Source organism: Odocoileus virginianus, chromosome 22, assembly GCF_023699985.2.
Source record: "Odocoileus virginianus isolate 20LAN1187 ecotype Illinois chromosome 22, Ovbor_1.2, whole genome shotgun sequence".
In the NCBI taxonomy this organism is placed as follows: Eukaryota; Metazoa; Chordata; class Mammalia; order Artiodactyla; family Cervidae; genus Odocoileus; species Odocoileus virginianus.
Genome location: NC_069695.1, coordinates 55689252 through 55713267, shown reverse-complemented (window position 1 = coordinate 55713267; position 24016 = coordinate 55689252). Strand labels below are relative to the sequence as shown.

The 24016-nt window shown below is 48.7% G+C and overlaps 1 protein-coding gene across 1 annotated transcript in view; it reads left to right on the top strand.

Moving 5' to 3' along the window:
- Positions 1 to 22436, top strand: part of PARD6G (par-6 family cell polarity regulator gamma) — a 70993-nt gene extending 48557 nt beyond the window's left edge. Inside the window, exon 3 of the mRNA XM_070453022.1 lies at positions 21527 to 22436. Coding sequence (XP_070309123.1) covers positions 21527 to 22347 — 821 coding nt within the window. The 3' untranslated portion in view covers positions 22348 to 22436. The remainder of the gene's footprint in view (positions 1 to 21526) is intronic.
- The last annotated feature ends 1580 nt before the right edge of the window (positions 22437 to 24016 follow it).

The following is a 24016-nucleotide window of genomic DNA, read 5'->3' as shown; positions in this document are numbered from 1 at the left end:
GGGATTACACTTTTTCAAACAGTAAATCACTTAGGAAATGTCACTTGCTAGTGGAGTCGTCACATCTCTGCAGAGATCCCAAGCCCTCCTGGGGGCTATGTCCGCGGCCGACCACCCCCTGGTCCCCGTGCACTGGCTGCCCTGGCCTGGAGGCCGGCAGTCGGGACTGTGCTTCTTGGACTTCAGCTGCATGTGGAGTCTCAGCAACTCCAGGACACGGCAGGGTGTCAGCGGTGACTCAGAGGGTCGAGCGCCCTGACTGGTCTTCCTCTTGCTGGGACCCCACTGAGCCGGCAAGTGCACTCTGTGTCATGACATGTGTTTACGTGTTGGAAGTAAAGGCCCATGAGACACAGGGACCCCTCGGCCAACAGCTGTGCTGCCTGTCTGCTCCCTGCAAACCTTCCTCCTTCCACCTCCCAGACTCAGGAGAGGGGAGTCAGGTGACGGCCAAGCCCACATGGCTCCCACCGGCGGCTAATAAGCCTTTGACCTTGGAGCCACCCCAGTCTCTTTAAGCATCTTTCTGTGGATGAGATTTCTTTGTGCAGTTGACACTGAAAACAGCAGATGCATGCTTCTGATGCTCAGGAGCCTCAGAGGGCAGAATCTGAGACTGAGGTTTAGATTCAGGGTTTGTTAGCGTGAAGAAGAGAACCCCGAAACCATCTCTCCAGCAGCTTTCTGGTGGCCCTCATTGTCGAGGTGCGTGGGCCACACTTAGCTAGCGCACACTGACAGATCTCCTGCGCCGGTAGAATCAGTGGAATCGCCATAATTCAGAAGGTGAGGGGACCCTGCACTGGGTGCGGCAGCTCCCCGGGCTTTGCACGAGGAGGTTTCCAGATCCCGCAGCCCTGGGTCTTCCTCAGGCCCCTTGGGAGATCCCTGCCGACCACACTCTGTCTGAGGTGCTTCTGAAACTAAAATACGTCTTCCTCACCTTTGTTACTTTCTAAGTCCTCATCCACTGGTGCGGCAGACCTGTTAGCCTCATGTGCTGTGAGCTGCTGCTGTCACTCTGCAGACACTCTCTGCCAGGCCTCATGGTAACTGACTGGCAGGGGTCCTGGCGTCCCCAGGACGGGGGTGAAGGGAGTTGCAGAGACTGCGTGTGTTTCACCAGGAGCCAGGTGTCAGGTTCAGGCCCTGTTTCCTCCAAAAGGAGGTGGTTTTGTCGTGTGGGCTGCAGGGGCCGGGGAAGACTGCTGGGGCTGCGGAGCCTTACAGGCAAGTCTGGCATCCTCGAGTCCATGGTCTCTCTGAGGGGGCTGACCTGTCCCTCCTTTACAAAGGACAAACCTGAGTCCCAGAGAGGTTTGTGGCTTCTCAGAGGTTCAGGTGTCTCTGTGTCTCCTCCCACGGCTGGAACTGCAAGTGAAGGAGACTGCGGCTCTCCGGGGCGGTCAGCAGAGGAGCTGGGCACTTGCACAAGCCTGGCCCACAGGCTGCAGTTTCCATGGGCCTAAAGGCGGCATCAGAAAGTGTCCCTGGACAGACCATAAATTCCTCTGGAATGCAAGAAGGACGCACACTGTGGTTCCTGGCTGCCATGGTTTTTCCGTCTTGGATGCCCCTGCTGTCCAGCCCCTCTGCTGACCTGGCTTGTTGCCGGGGTACCAGGCAGCTCTTCAGAAACAGCAGGAAGATGACCTATTCAGCTCTTAAAATCTGGGTCCTCAAGATGTACTGAGGAGAAAACACAGGGTGCAGAATTGTGTGCACACGATGTTACACTGAGCAGGGGGTAAAAGTCTGTGTTCATACCTGCTCATATTTGCACAGACAGACTCTGGGGTGATTGATAAAGGAGCCTCAGGGTGGGGGTGGGGAGCAGCTGAGGCCGTGGGGTTTGCTCCTGGGTGATGACCATGCTCTGGAATTAGGCGATGGTGACGGCTGCACAGCTGAATGCATTGTCATCGAGGGCTGCGTCAAACATGGCTCAGCCAGCAGTGAAAGCGTCTTCTTGAAGCAGGTGTTTCACTTGACTTTGAGCCTCTGCCATGTATATAACACAGGCTGGTCTTTGACTCTGCTCTGGATTCTTGGACTGAGGGCCCCTGTGAAGCTGTATCTTCTGAAGGGTCTTCAAGGTGTATGGAGTAGAGAAGCAGGGGAGGGCTGGCCCGAGTGTGTCCAGGGTCCTGGGTCTGCTCGCAGGCATTCATCCTCGGGGGCTGCTGGTGAGGCACCCGGGTGGCATGGGCAGCCTTTGCTCACGGAACAGACATCTGCCTGTTGGCATCACGCAGTGCCCAGAGGCCTCTGCTGAGAAAGGGCTGCTGCTGTGTGTCGGCACTCAGCTGGCGTGTGCTGTGAGGCTCACAGTGCCTGGAGGGCACAGAGCCGGGCCAGCTGAGGGCAGGGGCGAGGGCCTATACACCCCACCCGGCCACACTGTGGCACGTCCTTGCCCTCCTCTGCTGTCGGGCCCAGCCGTGGGAATTGCGGAAGGAGGTCTGCTCTAAGTATGGGCTTTTCTGCCAACAGTTATTTTCAGCTGTTTGAATTACAGTTGTCCCCTCTGGTAACCACTGTAGCGTCCTGTAAATACAGGCTGAATCACAGCCCCAGGCAGGGAGGGTGGACACGTGGATGGCTCCACTCCTCCTGGTAGGGCCAGCGACCCCTGAGGCTTTAAGTAGCTGCTCCGTGGCAAGGGAGCCATCGAACGTGGCCCTTTCTCTCTGATTCAGTCCTGATACTCTTCCCACACCCTCTGCTCTGCAGCTGAACCAGAAGCCCACCATGAGCTGGTGGCAACCCACTGGCTCCAATGCGGTCGGAGAGCCAACTTTTCAGAAGTGTTCAACCCCGTTCTGCCCCTGGCAATCCCATCCTGCTCCTCAGACAGACTCCTGAGAGGCCCTGTGTTTTCCTTGGAAATTGAAGGTTCATTTTTCATTTCATCTGACCTCTTGCCTACTTCATAAAAATTATTAAGTGTGAGAGGTGGGAGATGGGGACAGCTCTTCCTGGGGTTGAAGTCCACAAAGTGGGGGGCCTGAATTGGGCTTAGCCCCCAACATGGTGTGCTAGGGCTGGTGAGACGAGACCCAGGGTCTTTCATGACTGTTAGTCTTGGGGTGTGGTGTCTGGACCACGAGCCAGCACAGCAGCCCCAGCTGGAGGTGAGGGTGGAGGAGGTGAGGTTGGAGAAAGTGAGGAAGGAGGAGGTGAGGGCAGAGGAGGTGAGGTTGGAGGAGGTGAGGGTAGAAGAGGTGAGGGAGGAAGAGGTGAGGTTGGAGGAGGTGAGGGAGGAGGAGGTGAGGGTGGAGGAGGTGAGGTTGGAGGAGGTGAGGGCAGAGGGCAGGGCTGGCATCAGGGCCCCTGGTTCCAGGCTTCTGAAAGTGTGCCTCTTGGGAGAGACACCAGCTCCACCTCCTGATGCTTCGTGAAGCGATGGGTCCACAGGACGGCCGCTCACAGCCCGCTCTCCGGTTGCTGAGCTGGAGCTGTGGCTTAACCACACTGTAGGAACTGAGTCTTCAGTTGAGCTTCTTGGCTGAGGTCAGCACCTCAGGCCCAGAGGCAGGAGGCTCTGGAAAAGACCTGCCTGGGGACCCGGGGAGAGGGAGCGGGGCACTCGTCAGGGCCCCACCATTAGCCCTTCTGCAGTGACACTGGGGCCTGTGACCTGCGGCGGGCAGGACACAGTCCTGGCAAGGAAGGACTGTTCTCCTGCAATGGCCAGAGGGTGGGAGGCATGTTGCTGCAGGTTGGGGTGTGCGCGCCCAGCTGAGAAAGATGACTTCACCTGCCCTGGCCTCAGCAGCCCTAAGACACACCTGAGTGATTTCAGATCCTGGAGTAACCAAGTAAAAATGTTCCCCTCTAGTCAAAAATATGACTGCAGCCCTCCTACCAGGCCCTCCCCGTGGGCTAGGCCATGGGCACAAGGCCGGGAGGCTTGGCAAGAAGTCCTCCCACACGAGCTTGAGGCGGGAACGCGAGTTCCGATTGGTGCTCTGTGCTCAGTCCCCCTTTGTGGCTTCTGCAAAAATGTAAGAAATCGGGCCGTTGGCTCTGTGTTTCCCTTGACTCGGCATGTTCTTTATTAACCATCTGCCCAGGCTGGGTTGTCCTCCTCCCTCTTCTTCCCACGAGGAGGAGCAAATGGCCTGCAGCCTTCAGGCTGTTTGGAGTTGACATGGCCCCCCAGGTGGGAGGGGAGGCTGGGGCCGAGGAAGGAGAGAGCACGCCCTCCTGGCAGCCTATGCAGCATGGCTTGGGGAACGACATTCAAGGAAGCCATGCTGGATACCCCGAACTGTGTTCCCTGCCCCGTCCATCTTAGATCCACGCCCTCTTGGAGCAGCAGAGCACTGGTCCTCAGCCTCTCCCACGTACCTGGTCTACACTGCAGGCCCTGGAGTCAGCGCCAGGAGTGACCCCAGAGGACCCATCCTCCTCTATCTTGCAGGCTGATCCTCACCACAAACCCAACCTCTTCTCTCCTCCCAAAGCCCCTCCTCCAGGAAAACTCTCAGGATTTCCTGTCCTCTGACCAGAAAGACATCATTGTGTGTTGCTGGGGCTCATGGGCAGTTGGGGTCACTGGATTTAGAGATGCTGCCTGCAGTGACATCACAGAATCAGGCCTGGGGTGGCTCACCGTGTGTGTTGACCCAAAGCTCAGCAGCCCCACTTCCAGGAAGAGCCCAACAGAAGCACGCAGAGTGGGGGCCCATGGGGGGCCCCCACATACAGGGGGGTCACATGGGTACAGAGGCCTATCCCTGCAGTGTGCACTAGACATTGCATAGTGACAAAGACCTGTCCCACACGGATGGTGCTCAAGGTACAGTAAATGAAGAGAGCCGGCCATGAACAGTGCACACGCAACACAGACTGAACTCTGTCCCAGAGCCGCACATTGAAGCCCTAACCCCAACGTGAGGGTCTTCAGGAGGCAACTGAGGCTAAATGAGGTCACAGGAGGGGGCCTGTGTCCTTCCAGGAAGAAGAGGAGCCACCGGGGCACCCCCGCACTGTGAAGAGGCCCCACAAGAACGCAGCACCCAGTGCAGCTGCAGCCCCCGGACTGAGAATGAACTGCCGGTGCTGCTTTGCACAGCAGCGCCAGCTGGCAAGCGAGCACCGCTCCCCGTTCTGCACAAAACAGGAAGCGTTACTGCATGTATTTTCTGCGTTTGTGTCATGATGGTTAATCGTACGTGTCAGCGTGACTGCCGTGAGCGACGCCCAGAGAGGCTGTGTCTGTGCGCATGTCTCCAGGAGAGATGGGCATCTGAACCCGGGACTGGCTGGGGCCAGTCTCCACCACCCCACCGGCCAGAGGACCAAATGAGGACAAAGGTGAAGCAGGGGGTCCTCTCTTCCGGGGCTGGAGGGTCTGCCTTTCCTGCCCTCAGACATGGGGGACACCCAGCCTCCATAAACACCGCCACGAATTTCCTCTCCTGTCTGCGTCCACATGTGCTATCAGCTCCATGTCTCTGGAGAACCCCCGCCACACAGACACGTGTTAGGTACACGAAACAGCCTGGGAAAGTTTGCACGAGACATTTACTAGGAAGGAGCAGGACTGTCGGGGCGTTTTCTTTCTGTTTTGTGTATTTAATCCACTTGATCCAATCTGTTTAGTGTCAGCTCCCAACAGGTGCCGAGCACTTTCTCTCTACATTGAGTGAATGAACGAACCAGCAGGAGGGAGTGAGTCTTCCTGACACTATCTTCACTCCTGCCACCTCTGGAGCAGTGTGCAGGCGAGCACCAGGGTCCCGTACCTAGTGGCGTCTGCATCTAGCCTTAGAGGGAGGTTCCCTGGGCCTCGGGAGTCCTGATGACCGAGGAGGAAGGGGTGGGATGCTCTTAGCCAGCTCGGCCTCCAGGAAAGGGTGTTCCCAGCTGACGTGGCCTCTCCAGGCCTCAGGAAAGTCACCCACATGGCTCCTGGCCCCCTGACCTGCCTGTGTCTGTGGGCCTGAGGCTGGGCCCTGAGCACCTGGAGTGGGTTGGAGAGAGCGGTTCAGACTTCCTGGCTCCATGCGCCTTTGCTTTCTTGCTCTGGAGCCCCGGGGAGGTGGAGGGTGGCTCAGAAGGAGCAAACCACTCCTTGGGCTACAGTGACCCAGCTGGGCCTCAGCCTGGCTTCTTCCATGTCCTGAAGCCATAAAGCTTCACTGGTCATTGACCTCAGAGGTCCCACCAGCAATCTGGACCCTGAATCTCGGTGGAGAATCTTGGGTGCTGCGCAGAACTGGCCACGCAGGACCTAGCACTGCTCACAGTGGGCTTTGACGACATCTCAGCTGACTCTTTGGGGAGCGGATCAAACATCTCGCAGAACTTGGGCATGGCTTCCTCTTGGCAAAGAAAAGTGTTTCAGAGTTGACTTTATTTTCACTTTGAGGTGCTTTCAAGATTGATCTGTTTGAGGAAATTTTTAACAGAAAACACGGAGTCTTGTCTTCCTGGTAAACTTGTTCAGCCTCCTGGCAGGCGTCACCCTCACACGAGGCTGGGAAACTGGGAGGCAACGCCGTGCTTAACTTTTCAAATTAGGACTCTGTGCATTGTGTGGTTGCATTGCTCATATTCTCATCATGCTGGTTCCAGCAACTTCTATTAATGCATGGTATTTTGTGTTGGGCCTCTTCTGCAGGGCAGACAGAAAACAGCTCCTCAGACGAGATCCCCCACACATGGTATTATTTATGTTTCTGTTTTTCAGAACCAGGGCCATAGCTACTTTTGTTTGCTGCTTTACTTAGAAATGCACAGGGACATGACCCTGGGTTAGGCGATGTCTTCCTAAATATAATACCAAAAGCACACCCAACAGAAGGGAAAATAGATAAACTGGAATTCATCAAAATGTAAAACTTCTGTGTATCAGGGGACACTATCAAGAAAATGAAAACCCAAGTCATATATGTTATATTTGTATCTAGAATAGAAAGAAAATTCTCACCAATGACAAAAAGGCAAAGGATCTGAACAGACATTTTTCCAGAGAAGATATTCAGATGCCAATAAGCACATGAAAAGATGAAGACAATGAGAAACAAATGTGGAGAAACTAGAGCCTTCAGGCCCTGCCGACAGGAATATAAAATAGCATAGCCACCACGGAAAATAGTTCAGCGATTCCTCAAAAAGTTGAAATTATGGTTACCATATGACCCAGCAATGTCACTCCTAGCTATCTACCCAAGAGAAATGAGCACGTGTGTCCACACAAGAACATTCACACTGCACAGTTCACGAAGGCCAAAAGTGGAGACAAGCCAAGTGTCCATCAAGGATGCATGAATTTTTAAAATGTGGTCCATCTGTACAGTGGAATATTATTCAGCTGTAGATAAGAAATGAACTTGAAAATATAATGCTCACTGAAAAAAGTCAGACACAGAAGGCCACATACTGTATAAGTCCACTTATATGAAGTGTCCAGACTATAGAGACAGACAGGAGATGAGTATTTGCTTGGGGCTGGAGGGAGGAGGGCATTTTGAAGGGTGGTGTTTCTTTCTGGGGTAATGAAAATGCTCTGGAATTAGATAGTGGTGGTGTTTCCACAACATTGGGAATTTACTAAAAACCTCAGGATTGTACATTTTTTAAGTGGTTTAAATGGTGAATTTTACGTTATGTGAATGTTATCTCAAGAAAGCACTTTCAAGGCAAACGCTCAGGGGAGGAACATGGGCTGGTGAAATACACAGCTGGGCGGTGCCACCTGATGCTCCGTGCTGACACCCCTGCCATGGACTGGGGCAGGCGTGGGGGCCTGCAAGCTCCTCTGTCTTAGAGATTTTGCAGGGGAGGAGGGTGGTGTGGAAACATCCTCCTGGGGTGGGGATACCCTCTAGCTGCATCCATGCTCACCTGCTCGAGGGGTTCACAGGGGAGCAGGCAGTCACGGCCTGAGACAGTTCTCATGGGAAGAAGATACACCGACAGTGGTAACCAAGCAGTGGGTTATGGCTTTGGGGTTTTTCCAAGGAAAATTTAAACTCTATCCTGCTGATTCCTTCCTTGTGTCTCCTTGTATATCAGGGCCAGCAACCCACACTCCGTGCCCTGGACTTGGGGTGGGGAGCAGTCTAAAGAATTCTATGTCCAAGTTACCAAAAACAGTACCCAGGGGAAAACTAGAACAGCTGACCCTCTGTATCCATGGTCTCACGTCCACGGATTCAGTTGAACTGAGGACTGAAGAGGATGCGGATGCAGAACCCACAGACATGGAGGGCTGACAGCACTGGGCCATTTAAGGGGCCTGAGCCCTCAGACACCCAGGAATGACTTACTTTGTTTTGTTTTGTTTTTCGTCAAAAGAAAGCTTGTTGTCAAGTGCCCAGCCTTTCTGAAGCTCACATGAGAGGAGTTTACTTGGAAAGAACATGTTTTAAATTGAGAGGGAAGCAGGGCTGGCAGACTGGCGAGCTTGTTAGGGAGGGTTTCTCCCAACTGGTGCTCCAGCCTCCACCCCCACCACCACCGTATGAGTTGGAGGTGCTCCTTCCCACCTTCCCAGCCCTCGATGGGCACCTGTGCCCCACCTGTTTTCAGGTTTTTTGGCTGTCTGCACACCTAGCTGATGGGTGTGTCTCAGCCCACCTGCATGCAGCTGATTCTCACCTGAGCATCCCAGGGCAGCTTCCAGACCCGTCACCTGCTTGGCAGATGTAGGACCTGAGGTGCTACTCTGCCACAAGTTGGTTATAATTGAGTACTGCTAATAATAAGGGACCAAAGAGTCTTACAGTTTATCAAAAAGGGTGGATCCACAGGTGTGATTATAAGGAAGCTTTGTCACTCAGTCAGCTTTTGGGGTTGGGGGAGGAGGCTGCTGGCCGTCCCACAACCCAACCTATGTGGGAGACAGAGAGGCTAGGAAGCTGGTTAGTCCCTGGCCCCGATGTAAGTGGAGGCCGCTGCCTGGGACCTGCTGACCACCATCTACAGTTTGGTCAACCGAGAGCCAGTCTCAGGGTTGACAGAGCCTGTCTTGCTGAAGTTGCAGGGGGGTGGGCGGGGGCAGGGGGCAGGCAGGCAACTGGCATCTCTTGTGGAAGGAGGAGGGGGAAAAAAGAAAACAAGAAAAATCAAGCAACTGGGAGCAGAACACAAGCATACAAGACACCTCTGTGCTGGTTAAAACAGATGTTGGCACCTGAGAAGCACAAGCCCCAAAGGCCAACGCTAGTTCATGGACACAGTTCAGGGCCCTGCTGCCCTGGGATGTGGAGCTCACGGCCACTAAGAAAGCCACACCCCAGGAGCCCTGTGAGCGGCCCTCAGCCCTGCCTCCAGGTACCCTCCTCCCAGGCTCCTGACACTGGTCTGCAGGGGTCTCTGCAGATGGCACAGACAGTGGACCTGTCTTCCTTTGTCCCCCAGATGGCCCAGTGACCCAGGGCTACCAGGGCTTCCCTGCTGGGATGATTAGCAGAGATGCTTAGACACGTGCTGAGTGTCCATGGCGAGCCCCCTAGAGCCTGTGCACCCCCTGCTAGAACAGCTGTGTCTGCTGTCGGGAGGTGCCACACCCTGAAGCAGCCCCTTCTTCCCAGAAAGAATTGAAATGCAGGTTTACCTCTAGGAGGGGTCCTAGGACCACAGCTCCAAGAGGGGTCCTGACTGGCCTGAGCCCAACCCCAGCCCCACCCAAGATCTTGGTTCCAGAACTAGCTGAACCATTGCAGGGCAGGAATGGACAGATGGACACACACTGGCAAGTGCCGGGCTCACTCTCGGCTCCCAAGCCATGCATCCTTGATCCTTAGAGCAGTTTACTGCTAGGAGATCTTTAAGACTCACTGCCCTACACCTGACTCTGCATTTATTTTGAGTCATTTCTTTAAAATCCTCTTTAAACTTCCTTTGATTCTGGAACCAGCCCTGATAAAAGCAACCATGATGCCAGAGCAACACCTGGCGCACGATCAGTGTGTGGCCCTTGGGTGCCACTGGAGGTGTCTCACCATGCTTCCTCCCACAGGGGCTCAGCAAGCCCAGGGACTGCACTCCTGGGGGAGGTGGGGGCTAACAGAACAGTTTCCTTTGAGGAAAACGGGGGGTGGGGCTGAGGGGGCCAAGATGGAGCATCTGGAAGTGGCATCTGAGTCCCTGCAGCCCAGCAAATTGAATGAGCTGGGGGTAGAGAGAGCTGAGTGCATGGGGTTGAGGGGGACCCTACAGGGAGTTCTGGTCACTGCAGGAACTGAGTTTATCAGGGGCACTGAGGGAAAACAGTCTAAGGAGACAGGTCTTGAGGCTTCAGGACAAAGCTTGTGAGGAGAGAAAACTGCAGGAGTTTCAGATTTCTTTGCAATATGTGGCACATTTTATTTTTCAGCTTATGTGGCAGACTTTTTTTTTTTTTTTTCATTTAAATGTTAACGTTTCCAGTGTCTCTAAGAATAGACTCGTTCTGACTTGTGTTTGATCCAGCGGCGGAGCTCTTCCGGGAGGTTTGCATGTCTGCTTAATCATGGGCAGGGGAGCTGCTGGGCCTTAGCTACCCTGGACAAGCTCAGACTGGAGGCGGTGTTTGCACGCAGCTGGGTGATGGCTAATTAAAGTCCCCATGTGAGCTTCTCAGCCTGTGTGGTATGCGTCACTGAAAGGTAGAAGGATGTTCTCAGGCCACTCCCCCTCCCCACCTTTCCCCTCTGTCCTCTCATTTCTGTGTCTGGAATCCCTTTCATTTGTAGAATTCTTTTACGCAGAAGCCAGCGGTCTGCTTGCACCACTTCCTGTGCTGTGGGTCTGGGTGCTCCTCCGGTGACCATGCAGCAGAGTCACGGGGGCTCTCTTGTGATCCTGACAGTGATCAGACTCATTCCTGAGCTCTTCCTTCTCTCCATGACGCTTTAAAGCCAGCTAACTCTGTTGGGAGGAAAGGAGACCGCCTCAGCTTGTGTCTGGAGAAACTAAGTCAGCAGCACAAGGCGGAGGACAGCGGACCCAGCTTACTGGACGGCAGTAGGGGCACCCAGAGAGGCCCTTTCCTCCCCGCAGGCCTAGCCTAATCGGCAGAAAAAGCTGAGGACACCCCGCCAAGCGCTGAGGCAGGGGCTTTCTGCCAGGCGGGCAGAATGCACCTTGGTTTCTACATCTGTCTGGAGCTTCCCAACTTGAGCAGTTACAAGAACAGCGGGGAGTGGGTGGGTGGAAGTGTGGCCTATAGGCGTGAGGTGTCTGGGTGCTGAGGTCCAGCACGGCTTGGCCAAGGCCACAGCCACCTGCCTCCCACACTTTGAGGGATTTTATTGTCTCATTGATCTGTGTCTGTTCTGTGCCAATACCATTTGGTTTTGATTAGTATAGCTTTATAATAGCCTGGACTCAAGGAGCATGTTACCTTCAGCTCTGTTCTTCTCAAGATTGTTTTGGTTATCCGGGTTTTCTGTGTTTCCACACATATTTTTTAATTATTTGTTCTAGTTCTATGGAAAGTCTCATGGGTATTTTGACAGGGATTGCATTAAATCTGTAGACTGCCTTGAGCAGTACGGTTATTTTCACAGTATTATGACAACTCTTCCAATCAACAGCATGTGTTTCCTTCTGTGTCATCATAAACTTCTTTTGCTAGTGTCTTCTAGTTTTCCAAGCACAGGTCTTTTACCTCCTTGGATTTATTCCTATGTAATTTATTTCTTTTTTGATATGACTATAAATGAGACTGTTTGCTTAACTTCTCTTTCTGATAGTTCATTCTTAATACATAGAAATGAAAGATTTCTGAATATTAATTTTGTATCCTGCAACTGTACTGAGTTAATTGATGAGCTCTAGTAGGTTTTTGGTGGCATCTTTAGGATTTTCTATGTAGAGGATCATGTTATCTTTAAATAGTGACAGTTTTATTTCTTCTTTTCCAATTTGGATTTCTCTTTTGTTTTTCTTGTCTGATTGCTCTGGTTAGGACATCTAATACTATATTGAATATAACTGGTGAAAGTTGGCAATCTTGTTTTCTTCCTCATCTTAGGGAAAGTGCTTTGAGCATTTCACTGTTGAGTATGATGTTAGGTGTGGGCTTATCCTATATAACCTTTCTTCAGTTCAGTTCAGTCACGCCCAACTCTTTGTGACCCCATGGACTGCAGTACGCCATGCCTCCCTGTCCATCACCAACTCCTGAAGTTTACCCAAACTCATGTTCATTGAGTCAGTGATGCCATCCAACCATCTCATCCTCTGTCATCCCCTTCTCCTCCTGCCCTCAGTCTTTCCCAGCATCAGGGTCTCTTCAAATGAGTCAGCTCTTCGCATCACATGGCCAAAGTATTGGAGTTTCAGCTTCAACATCAGTCCTTCCAGTGAACATTCAGGACTGATCTCCTTTAGGATGGACTGCTTGGATCTCCTTGCAGTCCAAGGACTCTCAAGAGTTTTCTCCAACACCACAGTTCAAAAGCATCAATTCTTCAGTGCTCAACCTTCTTTATAGTCCAACTCTCACATCCATACATGACTCCTGGAAAAACCATAGCCTTGACTTTTGTTGGCAAAGTAATGTCTCTGCTTTTTAATATGCTGTCTAGGTTGATCATAGCTTTTCTTCCAAGGAGTAAGCATCTTTTTATTTCATGGCTGCAGTCACCATTTGCAGTGACTTTGGAGCCCCAAAAAATAAAATCTGCCACTGTTTCCACTGTTTCTCCATCTATTTGCCATGAAGTGATGGGACCAGATGCCATGATCTTAGTTTTCTGAATGTTGAGCTTTAAGCCAACTTTTTCACTCTCCTCTTTCACTTTCATCAAGAGGCTCTTTAGTTCTTCTTCACTTTCTGCCATAAGGGTGGTGTCATCTGCATATCTGAGGTTATTGATATTTCTCCCAGCAATCTTGATTCCAGCTTGCACTTCATCCAGCCCAGCATTTCTCATGATATATTCTGCATATAAGTTAAATAAGCAGGTGACAATATTCAGCCTTGACGTATTCCTTTTCCTATTTGGAACCAGTCTGTTGTTCCATGTTCAGTTCTAACTGTTGCTTCCTGACCTGCATACAGGTTTCTCAGGAGGCAGGTCAGGTGAGCTGGTGTTCCCATCTCTTTCAGAATTTTCCAGTTTGTTGTGATCCACACAAAGGCTTTGGCATAGTCAATAAAGCAGAAATAGATGATTTTCTGGAACTCTTGCTTTTTCGATGATCCAGCAGATGTTGGCAATTCGATCTCTGGTTCCTCTGCCTTTTCTAAAACCAGCTTGAACATCTGGAAGTTCACCATTCACTTATTGTTTAAGCCTGGCTTGGAGAATTTTGAGCATTACTTTGCTAGCATGTGAGATGAGTGCAATTGTACAGTAGTTTGAGCATTCTTTGACATTGCCTTTCTTTGGGGTTGGAGTGAAAACTGACCTTTTCCAGTCCTGTGGCCACTGCTGAGTTTTCCAAATTTGCTGACATATTGAGTGCAGCACTTTCACAGCATCATCTTTTAGGATTTGAAATAGCTTAACTGGAATTCCATCACCTCCACTAGCTTTGTTCATAGTGATGCTCCCTAAGGCCCACTTGACTTCACATTCCAGAATGTCTGGCTCTAGGTGAGTGATCACATCATCGTGATTATCTGGGTTGTGAAGGTCTTTTTTGTACAGTTCTGTGTATTCTTGCCACCTCTTCTTAATATCTTCTGCTTCTGTTAGGTCCATACCATTTATACCTTTTATTAAGCCCATCTTTGCATGAAATGTTCCCTTGGTATCTCTAATCTTCTTGAAGAAATCTCTAGTCTTTCCCATTCTATTGTTTTCCTCTATGTCTTTGCACTGATCGCTAATTGCTGAGGAAGGCTTTCTTATCTCTCCTTGCTATTCTTTGGAACTCTGCATTCAGATGGGTATATCTTTCTTTTTCTCCTTGATTTTGGCTTCTCTTCTTTTCACAGCTATTTGTAAGGCCTCCTCAGACAGCCATTTTGCTTTGTTGCATTTCTTTTTCTTGGGGATGGTCTTGCTCCCTGTCTTTTGTACAATGTCACAAACCTCTGTCCATAGTTCATCAGGCACTCTATCAGATCTGGTCCCTTAAATCTATTTCTCACTTCCACTGTATAATCATTAGGGATTTGATTTAGGTCATACCTGAATGGCCCTGTGGTATTCCCTACTTTCTTCAATTTAAGTCTGAATTTGGCAATAAGGAGTTCACGATCTGAGCCAAAGTCAGCTCCCAGACTTGTTTTTGCTGACTGTATACAGCTTCTCCATCTGTGGCTGCAAAGAATATAATCAATCTGATTTCGGTGTTGACCACCTGGTGATGTCCATGTGTAGAGTCTTCTCTTGTGTTGTTAGAAGAGGGTGTTTGCTATGACCAGTGTGTTCTCTTGGCAAAACTGTTAGCTTTTGACCTGCTTCATTCTGTACTCCAAGCCCAAATTTGCCTGTTACCACAGATGTTTCTTCACTTCCTACTGTTGCATTCCAGTCCCCTATAATGAAAAGGACATCTTTTTTGGTTGTTAATTCAAGAAGGTCTTGTCAATCTTCATAGAATCGTTCAACTTCAGCTTCTTCAGCATTACTGATCGGGGCATAGACTTGGATGGATTACGGTGATATTGAATGGTTTGCCTTGGAAACGAACAGAGATCATTCTGTCATTTTTGAGACTGCATCCAAGTACTGCATTTCAGACTCTCTCGTTGACTATGATGGCTCCTCCATTTCTTCTAAGAGATTATTGCCCACAGTAGTAGATATAATGATCATCTGAGTTCATTTCACCCATTCCAGTCCAAATTTTAGTTCACCGATTTTTAAAATGCCGACGTTCACTCTTGCCATCTCCTGTTTGACCACTTCCAATTTGCCTTGATTCATGGACCTGACATTCCAGGTTCCTATGCAATATTGCTCTTTATAGCATTGGACCTTGCCTTCATCTCCAGTCACATCCACAGCCTTGTCTAATTCGATGAAACTATGAGCCATGCCATGTAGGCCCACCCAAGACGGAGGGGTCACGATGGAGATTTCTGACAAAATGTGGTCCACTGGAGAAGGGAATGGCAAACCACTGCAGTATTCCTACCTCGAGAACCCCATGAACAGTATGAAAAGGCAAAAAGATAGGACACTGAAAGATGAACTCCCCAGGTCGGTAGGTAACCAATATGCTACTGGAGATCAGTGGAGAAATAACTCAGAAAGAATGAAGAGATGGAGCCAAAGCAAAAACACCACCCGGTTGTGGATGTGACTGGTGATGAAAGTAAGGTCTAACCTTTCTTATGTTTAGGTATGTTCCCTCTATACCCACTGTGGAGAGTTTTTATCATAAATGTTGAATTCTGTCAAAAGCTTTTTCTGCATCTATTGAGATGATGCTATGATTTTTATCCTTCAAATTTGTGAAAATGGTATGTCACATTGATCGATCTGTGATTGTGGAACCATACTTGCTTCCCTGGGATGAATCCTGTGTAATCGTGGTATATGATCTTTTTAATATATTGTTGGATTCAGTTTGCTAACATTTTGTTGAGAATATGAGTGTCTATGCTCATCAGAGATATTGGCCTATAATTTCCTTTTTTGATATCTTTTTCTTGATGAGTCTTACTAAAAATTTATCAATTTTATCTTTTCAAAGGACCAGCTCCTAGTTTCATTTGTTCTATTTTTTAAGCCTCTATTTCATTTATTCCTGCTGATCTTTATGGTTTATTTCCTTCTCCTAACTTTGGGTTTTGTTTGTTCTTTTTCTAGTTCCCTTGCGTGAAAGGTTAGGTTGTCTGAGATGTTTCTTGTTTCCTTAGGTAAGCTTGTATTACTGTAAACTTCTCTCTTATGTTTGCTGTGTCCCATAGATGTTGGATCAGTGTGTTTTTATTTTCATTTGTCTCCAAACATTTTTTTATTTCATCTTACTAAAGATCCATTGGTTCTTTAGTAGTATATTGTTTAGCCTCTACATGTTTTTGTCTTTTGCAGTTTTTTTTTTTTTTCTTGTAGTTGGTTTTGTAGTCTCATAGCATAGTGGTTCGGAGAAGGCAATGGCACCCCACTCCAGTACTCTTGCCTGGAAACTCCCATGGACAGAGGAGCCTGGTAGGCTGCTGTCCATGGGGTCGCTAAGGGTCGGACACGGCTGAGAGACTTCACTTTCACGCGTTGGAGAAGGAAATGGCAATCCACTCCAGTGTTCTTGCCTGGAGAATTCCAGGGATGGGGGAGCTTGGTGGGCTACAGTCTATGGGGTCGCACAGAGTCGGACACGACTGAAGCGATTTAGCAGCAGCAACATAGTGGTTGGAAAAGATGCTTGACATGATTTCAATGTTTTAAAATTTGCCAAGACTTATTTTATGGCCCAGCATGTGATCTATCCATGTGCACTTGAAAAGAATGCATATTCTGATGCTTTGGGGTGGAATTATATAAGTCCATGTAATCTAATGTGTCATCTAAGACCAGTTTCCTTAATGATTTTCTGTCTCATCTGTTTATGTTGTTGTTGTTTAGTTTCTCAGCTGTGTCTGACTCTTTGCAACCCCATAGACTGCAGCCTGCCAGGCTCTTCTGTCCATGGGGTTTCCCAGGCAGGAATACTGGTGCAGGTTGCCATTTCCTTCTCCAGGAGGTCTTCCCAACCCAGGGACTGAACCCACATTTCCAGCATTGGCAGGCAGATTCTTTACCACTGAGCCACCAGGGAAGCCCTTGTTGATGTTAGTGGGATGGTAAAGATCCTCACTATTACTGTGCTACTGTCAGTCTCTCCCTTTATGTCTGTTAATATTTGCTTTCTGTATTTAGGTGCTACTGCATTGAGTACATATATATCTACAACTATTACATCTTTTTACTTGAGTGATACCTTGATCATTACTTAATGTTGTTCTTTGTTACTTGTTACAGTCTATCTTAACGTCTATTTTGTCTAGTATTCTTATCTTGGCTTTATTTCCATTTCCGTTTGCATGGAATAAATTTTTTCTATCCCCTTTCAGTCTGTGTGTGTTTTTAGATATGAAGTGAGTCTCTTGCAGCATATACATGGCTCTTGTTTTTGTAGGCATTCAGCCATTCTGTATCTTTTGATTGGAGGATTTAGTCCATTTACATTGAAAGTAATTATTAATAGGTACATACTTATTGTCATTTTAGTTAATTTTGGATTGTTTTGTAGCTCTTTTTTTGATCCTTTCTTCTTTTGCTCCCTTGTCTTTTGATAGCATCCTTAGTGTTATGTTTGGAAAACTTTCTCTTTTGTTTGTATTATAGGTTTTTGGTTTGTGGTTACCATAAGGGATGATAAATTGTTGATCTCACAATTCCAAACACATTTAAACAACTCTGCAGTTTTACTCCCCTCCCCCCACAATTACTGTTTTGACATCACATTTTACATATTTTTTTTTTCTATCCCTTAACTACCTATTGCAGATACAGATGATGTACTACTTTTGTCTTTTAACTTTCCTACTACCATTGTATGTGGTAGGTTTACTATCTTTCCTATATATTTGGTTTTACTGGTGAGCTTTATTCCTTTAGTAGTTTTCATGTTTCTAGTTGTAGTCTTTTCTTGTTTGCTTAAAGAAGTCCTTTTAACATTTCTTGTAAGGCTGGTTTCATGGTGCTGAACTCTTTTAGCTTTTGCCTAGCCTGTAAAACTTTTGATCTCCATCAGATCTGAATGAGAACGTTGCCAAGTAGAATATTCTTGATTGTAAGTTTTCCCCTTTCATCAATTTAAATATATGGTGCCACTCCCTTCTGGCTTGCAGAGTTTCTGCTGAAAAGTCCCTTGTGTGTTGCTCTTGCTTTTGCCTTTAATAGTAATGTTGCCATTAATATTCTCTTTATCTTAATTTCTGCCATTTTAAATACAAATTATCTTGGTGTGGTCCTCTTTGGATTGATCCTGCATGGGCTTTCTACTTCCTGGACCTGGATGTCTGCTTCCTTTCCCAGGTTAGGGAAGTCTTCAGCAAGTATATCCTAAGTGTATTTTCAGTCCCTTTTTCTCTTTCTGAGATCCCTTTGATGCAATTGTTAGTACAGTTGATATTATCCTAGAGAACTCTTAAACTGTCCTCATTTCATTTTTTTCTGTTCAGCTTCCACTACTCCAATTTCCACTACTTTGTCTTCCAGCTTGCTGATCCATACCTGCGTCATTTAATCTGCTGTTGATTCCTTCTAGTGTATTTTCATTTTAGTTATTGTATCTCTCTGATCATTCTTTTTCTTGCTCTTTGTTTAAAACTTCTAACTTTTCAATCTGCCCATCCATTCTTCTCCCAAGTTCTTTGATTACCTTTATGATCATTACCATGAGCTATTTACCAGGTAAACTGCTTATCTCTATTTCTCTTGGTTCTGTTTTTTGTTTGTTTGTTTTTCATTTGGAATCGTTCCTCTATTGCCTCATTTGCTGTTTTTATTTCTGTGTATCTCATATGTTGGTTGCATTTCCTGATCTTAGTGAAGCAGCCTTTTTTAGGAGGTGTCATATGTTCCTCACAGCACACACCTCTCTGGTCACCAGAGCTGTATGCTGCATGAGGGCTTGTGGGCCCTTTTGTTGTGGCAGGATGACTCTATGGGCAGTCTGGTAGGTGCAGCTGGCCCCATCTGCTGGTTTGCCAGGCTCTACTCTGGGTGGAGACCGCTGGCCTCCAGGTGGCAGAGCCAGGTCACAGGGCAGCTGGCTGCAAAACCCTGGCTGCTCACAGGCCTGGTGCTCACTGTTGGGCAGAGCCTGGTTCCGGGATGGATAGATGGCTACAGAACCAGAGTTCCTGGATCTAGTGTTGGCCTATTGGTGGGTAGGTTCTCCAGTATCCCACAGCTGATACTGGCCTGCTGGTGAGTGGGACTTTCTCCTTGGGCAGCTGGCTGAGGAGTCTAAGGTATCTCAGAGCTGCTGTTGGCTTTAAGGTGGGTGATTCTGGGGACTGGGGGTCCAGGGGCGAGTTCTGGCTCACTGGTGGTTGAAGCCAGGTCCTGAGGCCTCTCACTGAAAGGTCATTGGGATTTCATAGCAGGTTTCATCCCCCTGTTGGGTTGGGGGCGGACTGGTGTTGACGATTGGATCCTGAGATATCCTAAGACTGTTGTCAGCTTGCTGATGGCCTGAGGCCCGATAAGGCAAGCTGCAGTAATTCTATGGCCAGGGTCTACCCACTGGCAGGTGAAGCTGGGTCCTGGAGTCTCTGGTTGCAGTGTTCCTGGGGCTGGTGTCTGTCTGCTGGTGGCCAGGACTCAGGGGGCTCTGAGGCTCATTGGTGAGCAGAGCTGGGTCCTGAGTCTCTAGCTGCAGTGTGCCTAGGGGAACACTGGATGTAGCTCCAATGTGTGATACCAGGGCCTTCTGGTGGAGAAGGTGTTTGCAGGAGTGGCTCTGGACTCAGGGGGTCTTTAGGCAACCTGCATGCTGGTAGGTAGGTGGTGCTGTGTCCCTGCCCAGCTCCCACTGCTGGTGCCTACAGACTGTTAGGCAGGGGAGGGGCTGGGTCCTGAAGCTAATAAGCTAGAGGGAGAAGTCAAAGATGGCACTTTCTAGTGCTAGAGTCCAAGTGACAGAATGAGTTCCCCTAAATGACTGCCACCAGCATCTGTGTCCCTAGGGTGATCTGCAGTCACCTCCTACCTACCCAGGAGACTCTCTGAGATCAACATTTGGGTCTGCCCCAGCCTCCTTTCATATTACTGCTTCTGGGTTCTGGAGTATGTAAAATTACATTGTGTCTTAATTAAGTTTGATTATATTGTCATCTTGGGTCTCTTTGACTTCTTCTGACTTAGAGGCTGTTGAGCATGGGCATTTATATTTGCACATTTCATCACATTTGGGAGTTTTTAGACATTATTTCTTCAGATAGTCCCTCCACCCTTTTCTCTTCTCCTTCTGAGACTCTCGCAAACTACATGTCAGTTTGCTTAATGGTGTCCAGGTGATTGCTTAGGCTCTGTTCACTTTCCTTTAACCTTTTGTTGTTTTTCCTCAGAAAGGATAACTTCTACTGTTCTGTCTTCAAGTTCACCAATTCCTTCTTCTGCCTGCTCAAATCTGCCTTGGAATCCCCCATTCACTACTTTCCATTATTGTAATTTCATCTCCAGAATTTCTATTTAGTTTCCTTTTAGGTTTTCTGTCTCTCTATTGATATTTCCATTTTGTTCACACATTGTTTTCTTGACTTGCCAGTATCTTTTTGTTTTTGATCATGTCTTAGGCCATTGTTTTAAAGTCTTTGTCTAGTAAATCTGCCATCAGGCTGTTTCAGGGGCAGTTTCTATGATGATTTTCCTTTGAGTGAGGGCACACTCTTGTTTCTTTGCAGGTTTTGCGATTCTCTGTTGTTGTTGAACAATGGGGATTCAAAATGTGATAGCTCTGGAAATTAGATTGTACCCCTTCCCCAGGATTTGCTACGGTTGTTATTTTTTTAATTGCTGTAGACTGTCTTTGTGCTGAGTATCAACATTAAAGTGTGAACTTAAGGTCTTCTAAGGTCCTTTCTGAGCCTTTCCTTGAGCATGCACAGTCACTTTCTAACTTTCCCTATATATGCAGCTGTTTTTAATTTCCTGGGACTTGAAACTTCGGCTCCCAAAATGGGAAAAGGTGAAAAATGAAGGGAGAGAAAGGGTGCCAGTCCTCTCGCTCTCCGGGATGTTCCTTCAGGTGGAAGGGGAGGGGCTTGCAACAACACAGGGAGGTGCAGCAGTCGCCACCCACCCCTCTACAACTTTGTGATGAGAAGGAGAAATCAGCAGTCAGGGCAGATACCTGATGTTTGGAGGACAGGTCCCACAAACCGCTCCAGGATCAGTGCACAGCTGCCTGCCAGGATGCTGGGGGTGGACTAGGCAGCTGCTACTGTGCTAAGAGTTGAAATTACCCAGAATTGACTGCCATTAGCATCCAGCTCTGCCCTTAGAAGTTGAGCCTTCAGCAGACTCTCAAGTTCCAAATTAGTTACATCAGACAGACTCTGCCCCTGCAGTTGTTGTCCAGGTGGGGCCCATTACTGGTGTCTGCTCCCCTGTCACTGCAGAACCCAGTCAGGCACATTTAACGCTTGCATCTGTTGTTAGTTGTCTTAACCTTCCAACTATTTTTTTGGTTGCCTGTATAGCTGAATTTAGGGAGGTGATTGTGCTTGAACGTGGCATCCAACATTTGCCTGGTGAATATTGCTGGGCCAGTTTGGCTGATGCACAGGATTGCTGTAGGCTCATCAAAACCGCTAGTGAAGTTATTGCAGTAGCCTGCATGTCATCCAGGAAGCCGAGACTCTCCCAAAAGCTGACGTGTGACAAAATGAATTGATGATTCAGCTCCAAGGCATGCGTGGGAGCTTTGTGTTTTAGTTGGTTCTTTACACCATTTGATTTCCTCACCGTCTCAGACTTCCTGGGGTCACACAACACATGAGAGAGGTGGTGGGAGGAGAGCTGCAGAAAGTCAGGACTTACCTGACGCTCTGAGTGTTCAGTGCAGCCTGACTTGTGCTTCCCGGCTGCCCCCGATCTGTGCGCTCACTGTCCTCTCTGTGCCCTTCCAGAAGAGGCTGAGCACTGCAGCTTCGGGGCGGGCTCGCTGTCCAGGCGGCGGCGCCCGCTAGCCCTGCGGGAGGACGGCCCCCGCCGGCGCACACACCTGCACATCGGCCTACCGCACGACTTCCGCCCCGTGTCCTCCATCATCGACGTGGACATCGTCCCCGAGACGCACCGCCGCGTGAGGCTGTACCGGCATGGCTGCCAGAAGCCGCTGGGCTTCTACATTCGCGATGGCACGAGCGTGCGTGTGGCCCCACAGGGGCTGGAGAAGGTGCCCGGCGTCTTCATCTCCCGCATGGTGCCTGGCGGCCTCGCCGAGAGCACCGGGCTGCTGGCCGTGGATGACGAGGTCCTGGAGGTGAACGGGATCGAGGTGGCCGGGAAGACACTGGACCAGGTCACGGACATGATGATCGCCAACAGCCACAACCTCATCGTGACGGTCAAGCCCGCCAACCAGAGGAACAACGTGGTGCGGGGCAGCCGCGCCTCAGGCAGCTCTGGCCGCTCCTCGGACAGCACGGCCAGCCGCCACAGCCTGCCCATGGCCCACGTCCTGCAGAACTTGCCCCCGGACGAGATGGAGAGTGACGAGGAGGCCGACGTGGTCCTCGAGGGCGTGCTGGAGCCTCGGCTGGCGCCCAGGCCGCCTCCAGGCAGCCTCACGCGTGTCAACGGCGCGGGCCTGGCGCCCAGCCTGCACAGCCCGGGGCGAGAGGGCAGTGTCCAGAGGCTTCTCAGCTCGCTCCGCTCTGACCCCCGCCACAGCCTGGCCCTGCCCCCGGGAGGCGTGGAGGAGCATGGGCCGGCGGTCACCCTGTAGGGCCAGGCACCAGACAGCTCAGTTTACCAAGGAGAAATACTTCTAAAATTTTATTCCAATTTTAAAATAAGAAAAAATTGTATACTTCATTCCTCCTATTTGTTGTTTTACTTATCCCTCCCATTTCATCCATAACCCTATTCTTTCAACTCATGAATAGAAAAAAAGCTATTTTTATAGTTTCTCCGTAGAACATAAAATACACACACATGCACAGTCTATACTAGCCCAGGTATAGGGCCCAGCACCTTTGTGAAGTGGTAGAAATGACCTAAATGCAGAAAATATTTCATTTTTAAATTTTAAAAACATACTTTTTTAAATGAAGCCTTTAAATTACTTTTGTATTGGGTTGGCCAAAAATCTCATTCGGGTTTTTCTGTAAGATTCTCCGGGAAAGCCTGAAGAAAGTTTTTGGCCAACCCAGTAAATAGTTGTCACATTTTCACTGTGCTTTCCTGCAGACTTGCACTGATCCTGCTGATGGGCCAGAAGGCTGTGAAGGCAGAATGTGGCAAGAAGGCAGAGACTGGAATTTAAGAGCAAGTGCACACAAACCTGTACTAAGCATGACTGCAGAGGATAAATTTTAGAATTTCAGAGTTTGTAGTCCTGTCTCAAATAGCCACCTCACTGGGAAGAGAGAACCCATGTGAAGTGGTCATGGTGGTTGTGGCGGCGGACTCGCCCTGTGGGCAACTTTGTGAGGCCTCTGAAGGTGAACTCAACTTTGGAAGAGAGTGGGAGGGGCAGCTCACCATCTGTGATCAAAAGCCATCACCTACTCCAAGGTAAACACCAGTCGGCTCCTGGGACTGTGACTCTGAGGGCGGTTATGATATGCTTCCATGAGGAGTGGTGGCCAAGCCAGCCACACGTCACTCGGGCTTCTGAGAGGTCTCAGCCATTCAGATGTGTGTGTTCTGCATCTTTGCTTTTAAATAACAAGTCACATGAAATGTAAAGATTTTTAACACAGAGTAAATTCATTATCATTTCCCTTTGATATTCTACCAATATTTACATATTTAGTCATCTTAAAGTTTATTCATGTTTCATCCAAATTTTATATGAAGTGTATTTTTTGCTTGAACCCAGTGTTGAGGAGAAAATGTTACATTTATCCTTTGAAAACTAAACTTTTTCACCCAAAAAGTTTTCATGTAAATACAGGTATTTTTGTAGGTTGCCCTTTGGGAAACTATGCAGCTGCTTCTCCTGTGGTCTAGCACTCCCTGCTGGTCAGTGGCAGAACTGACTTAATGGATGTCAGTTTGATAACAGATGTCAAACAGTGTATGTTTTTATTTCTCCTGAATTCATTAAGTGAAAAGAAATTATTTTTGGAAACTATTTATTGGACATAAATAGCTTTTACTGAGTAGCTATGGTCTCCTGCACCTTTGTTTTTGTTATTTGTATGCCAGGATCACTGTCTGTTTTGGTACTAAAATACAGGGAAGACCAAAGATGCTCCCCCTCTGAGGTCTAGGACCCCCCAAGTTTATGGCCTCCAATAAACTATATGAGCATTTTGGGGCCCCAGGAGTAGGAAGTATTTCTTTTACTATGACAAGTGTCATAGAACCAAAACTCTAAGGTAAAGATTCTATCACTAAGTTATTGCTGGTCACTGAATATCTTCTCAAAAAACAAGATGTGTTACCAA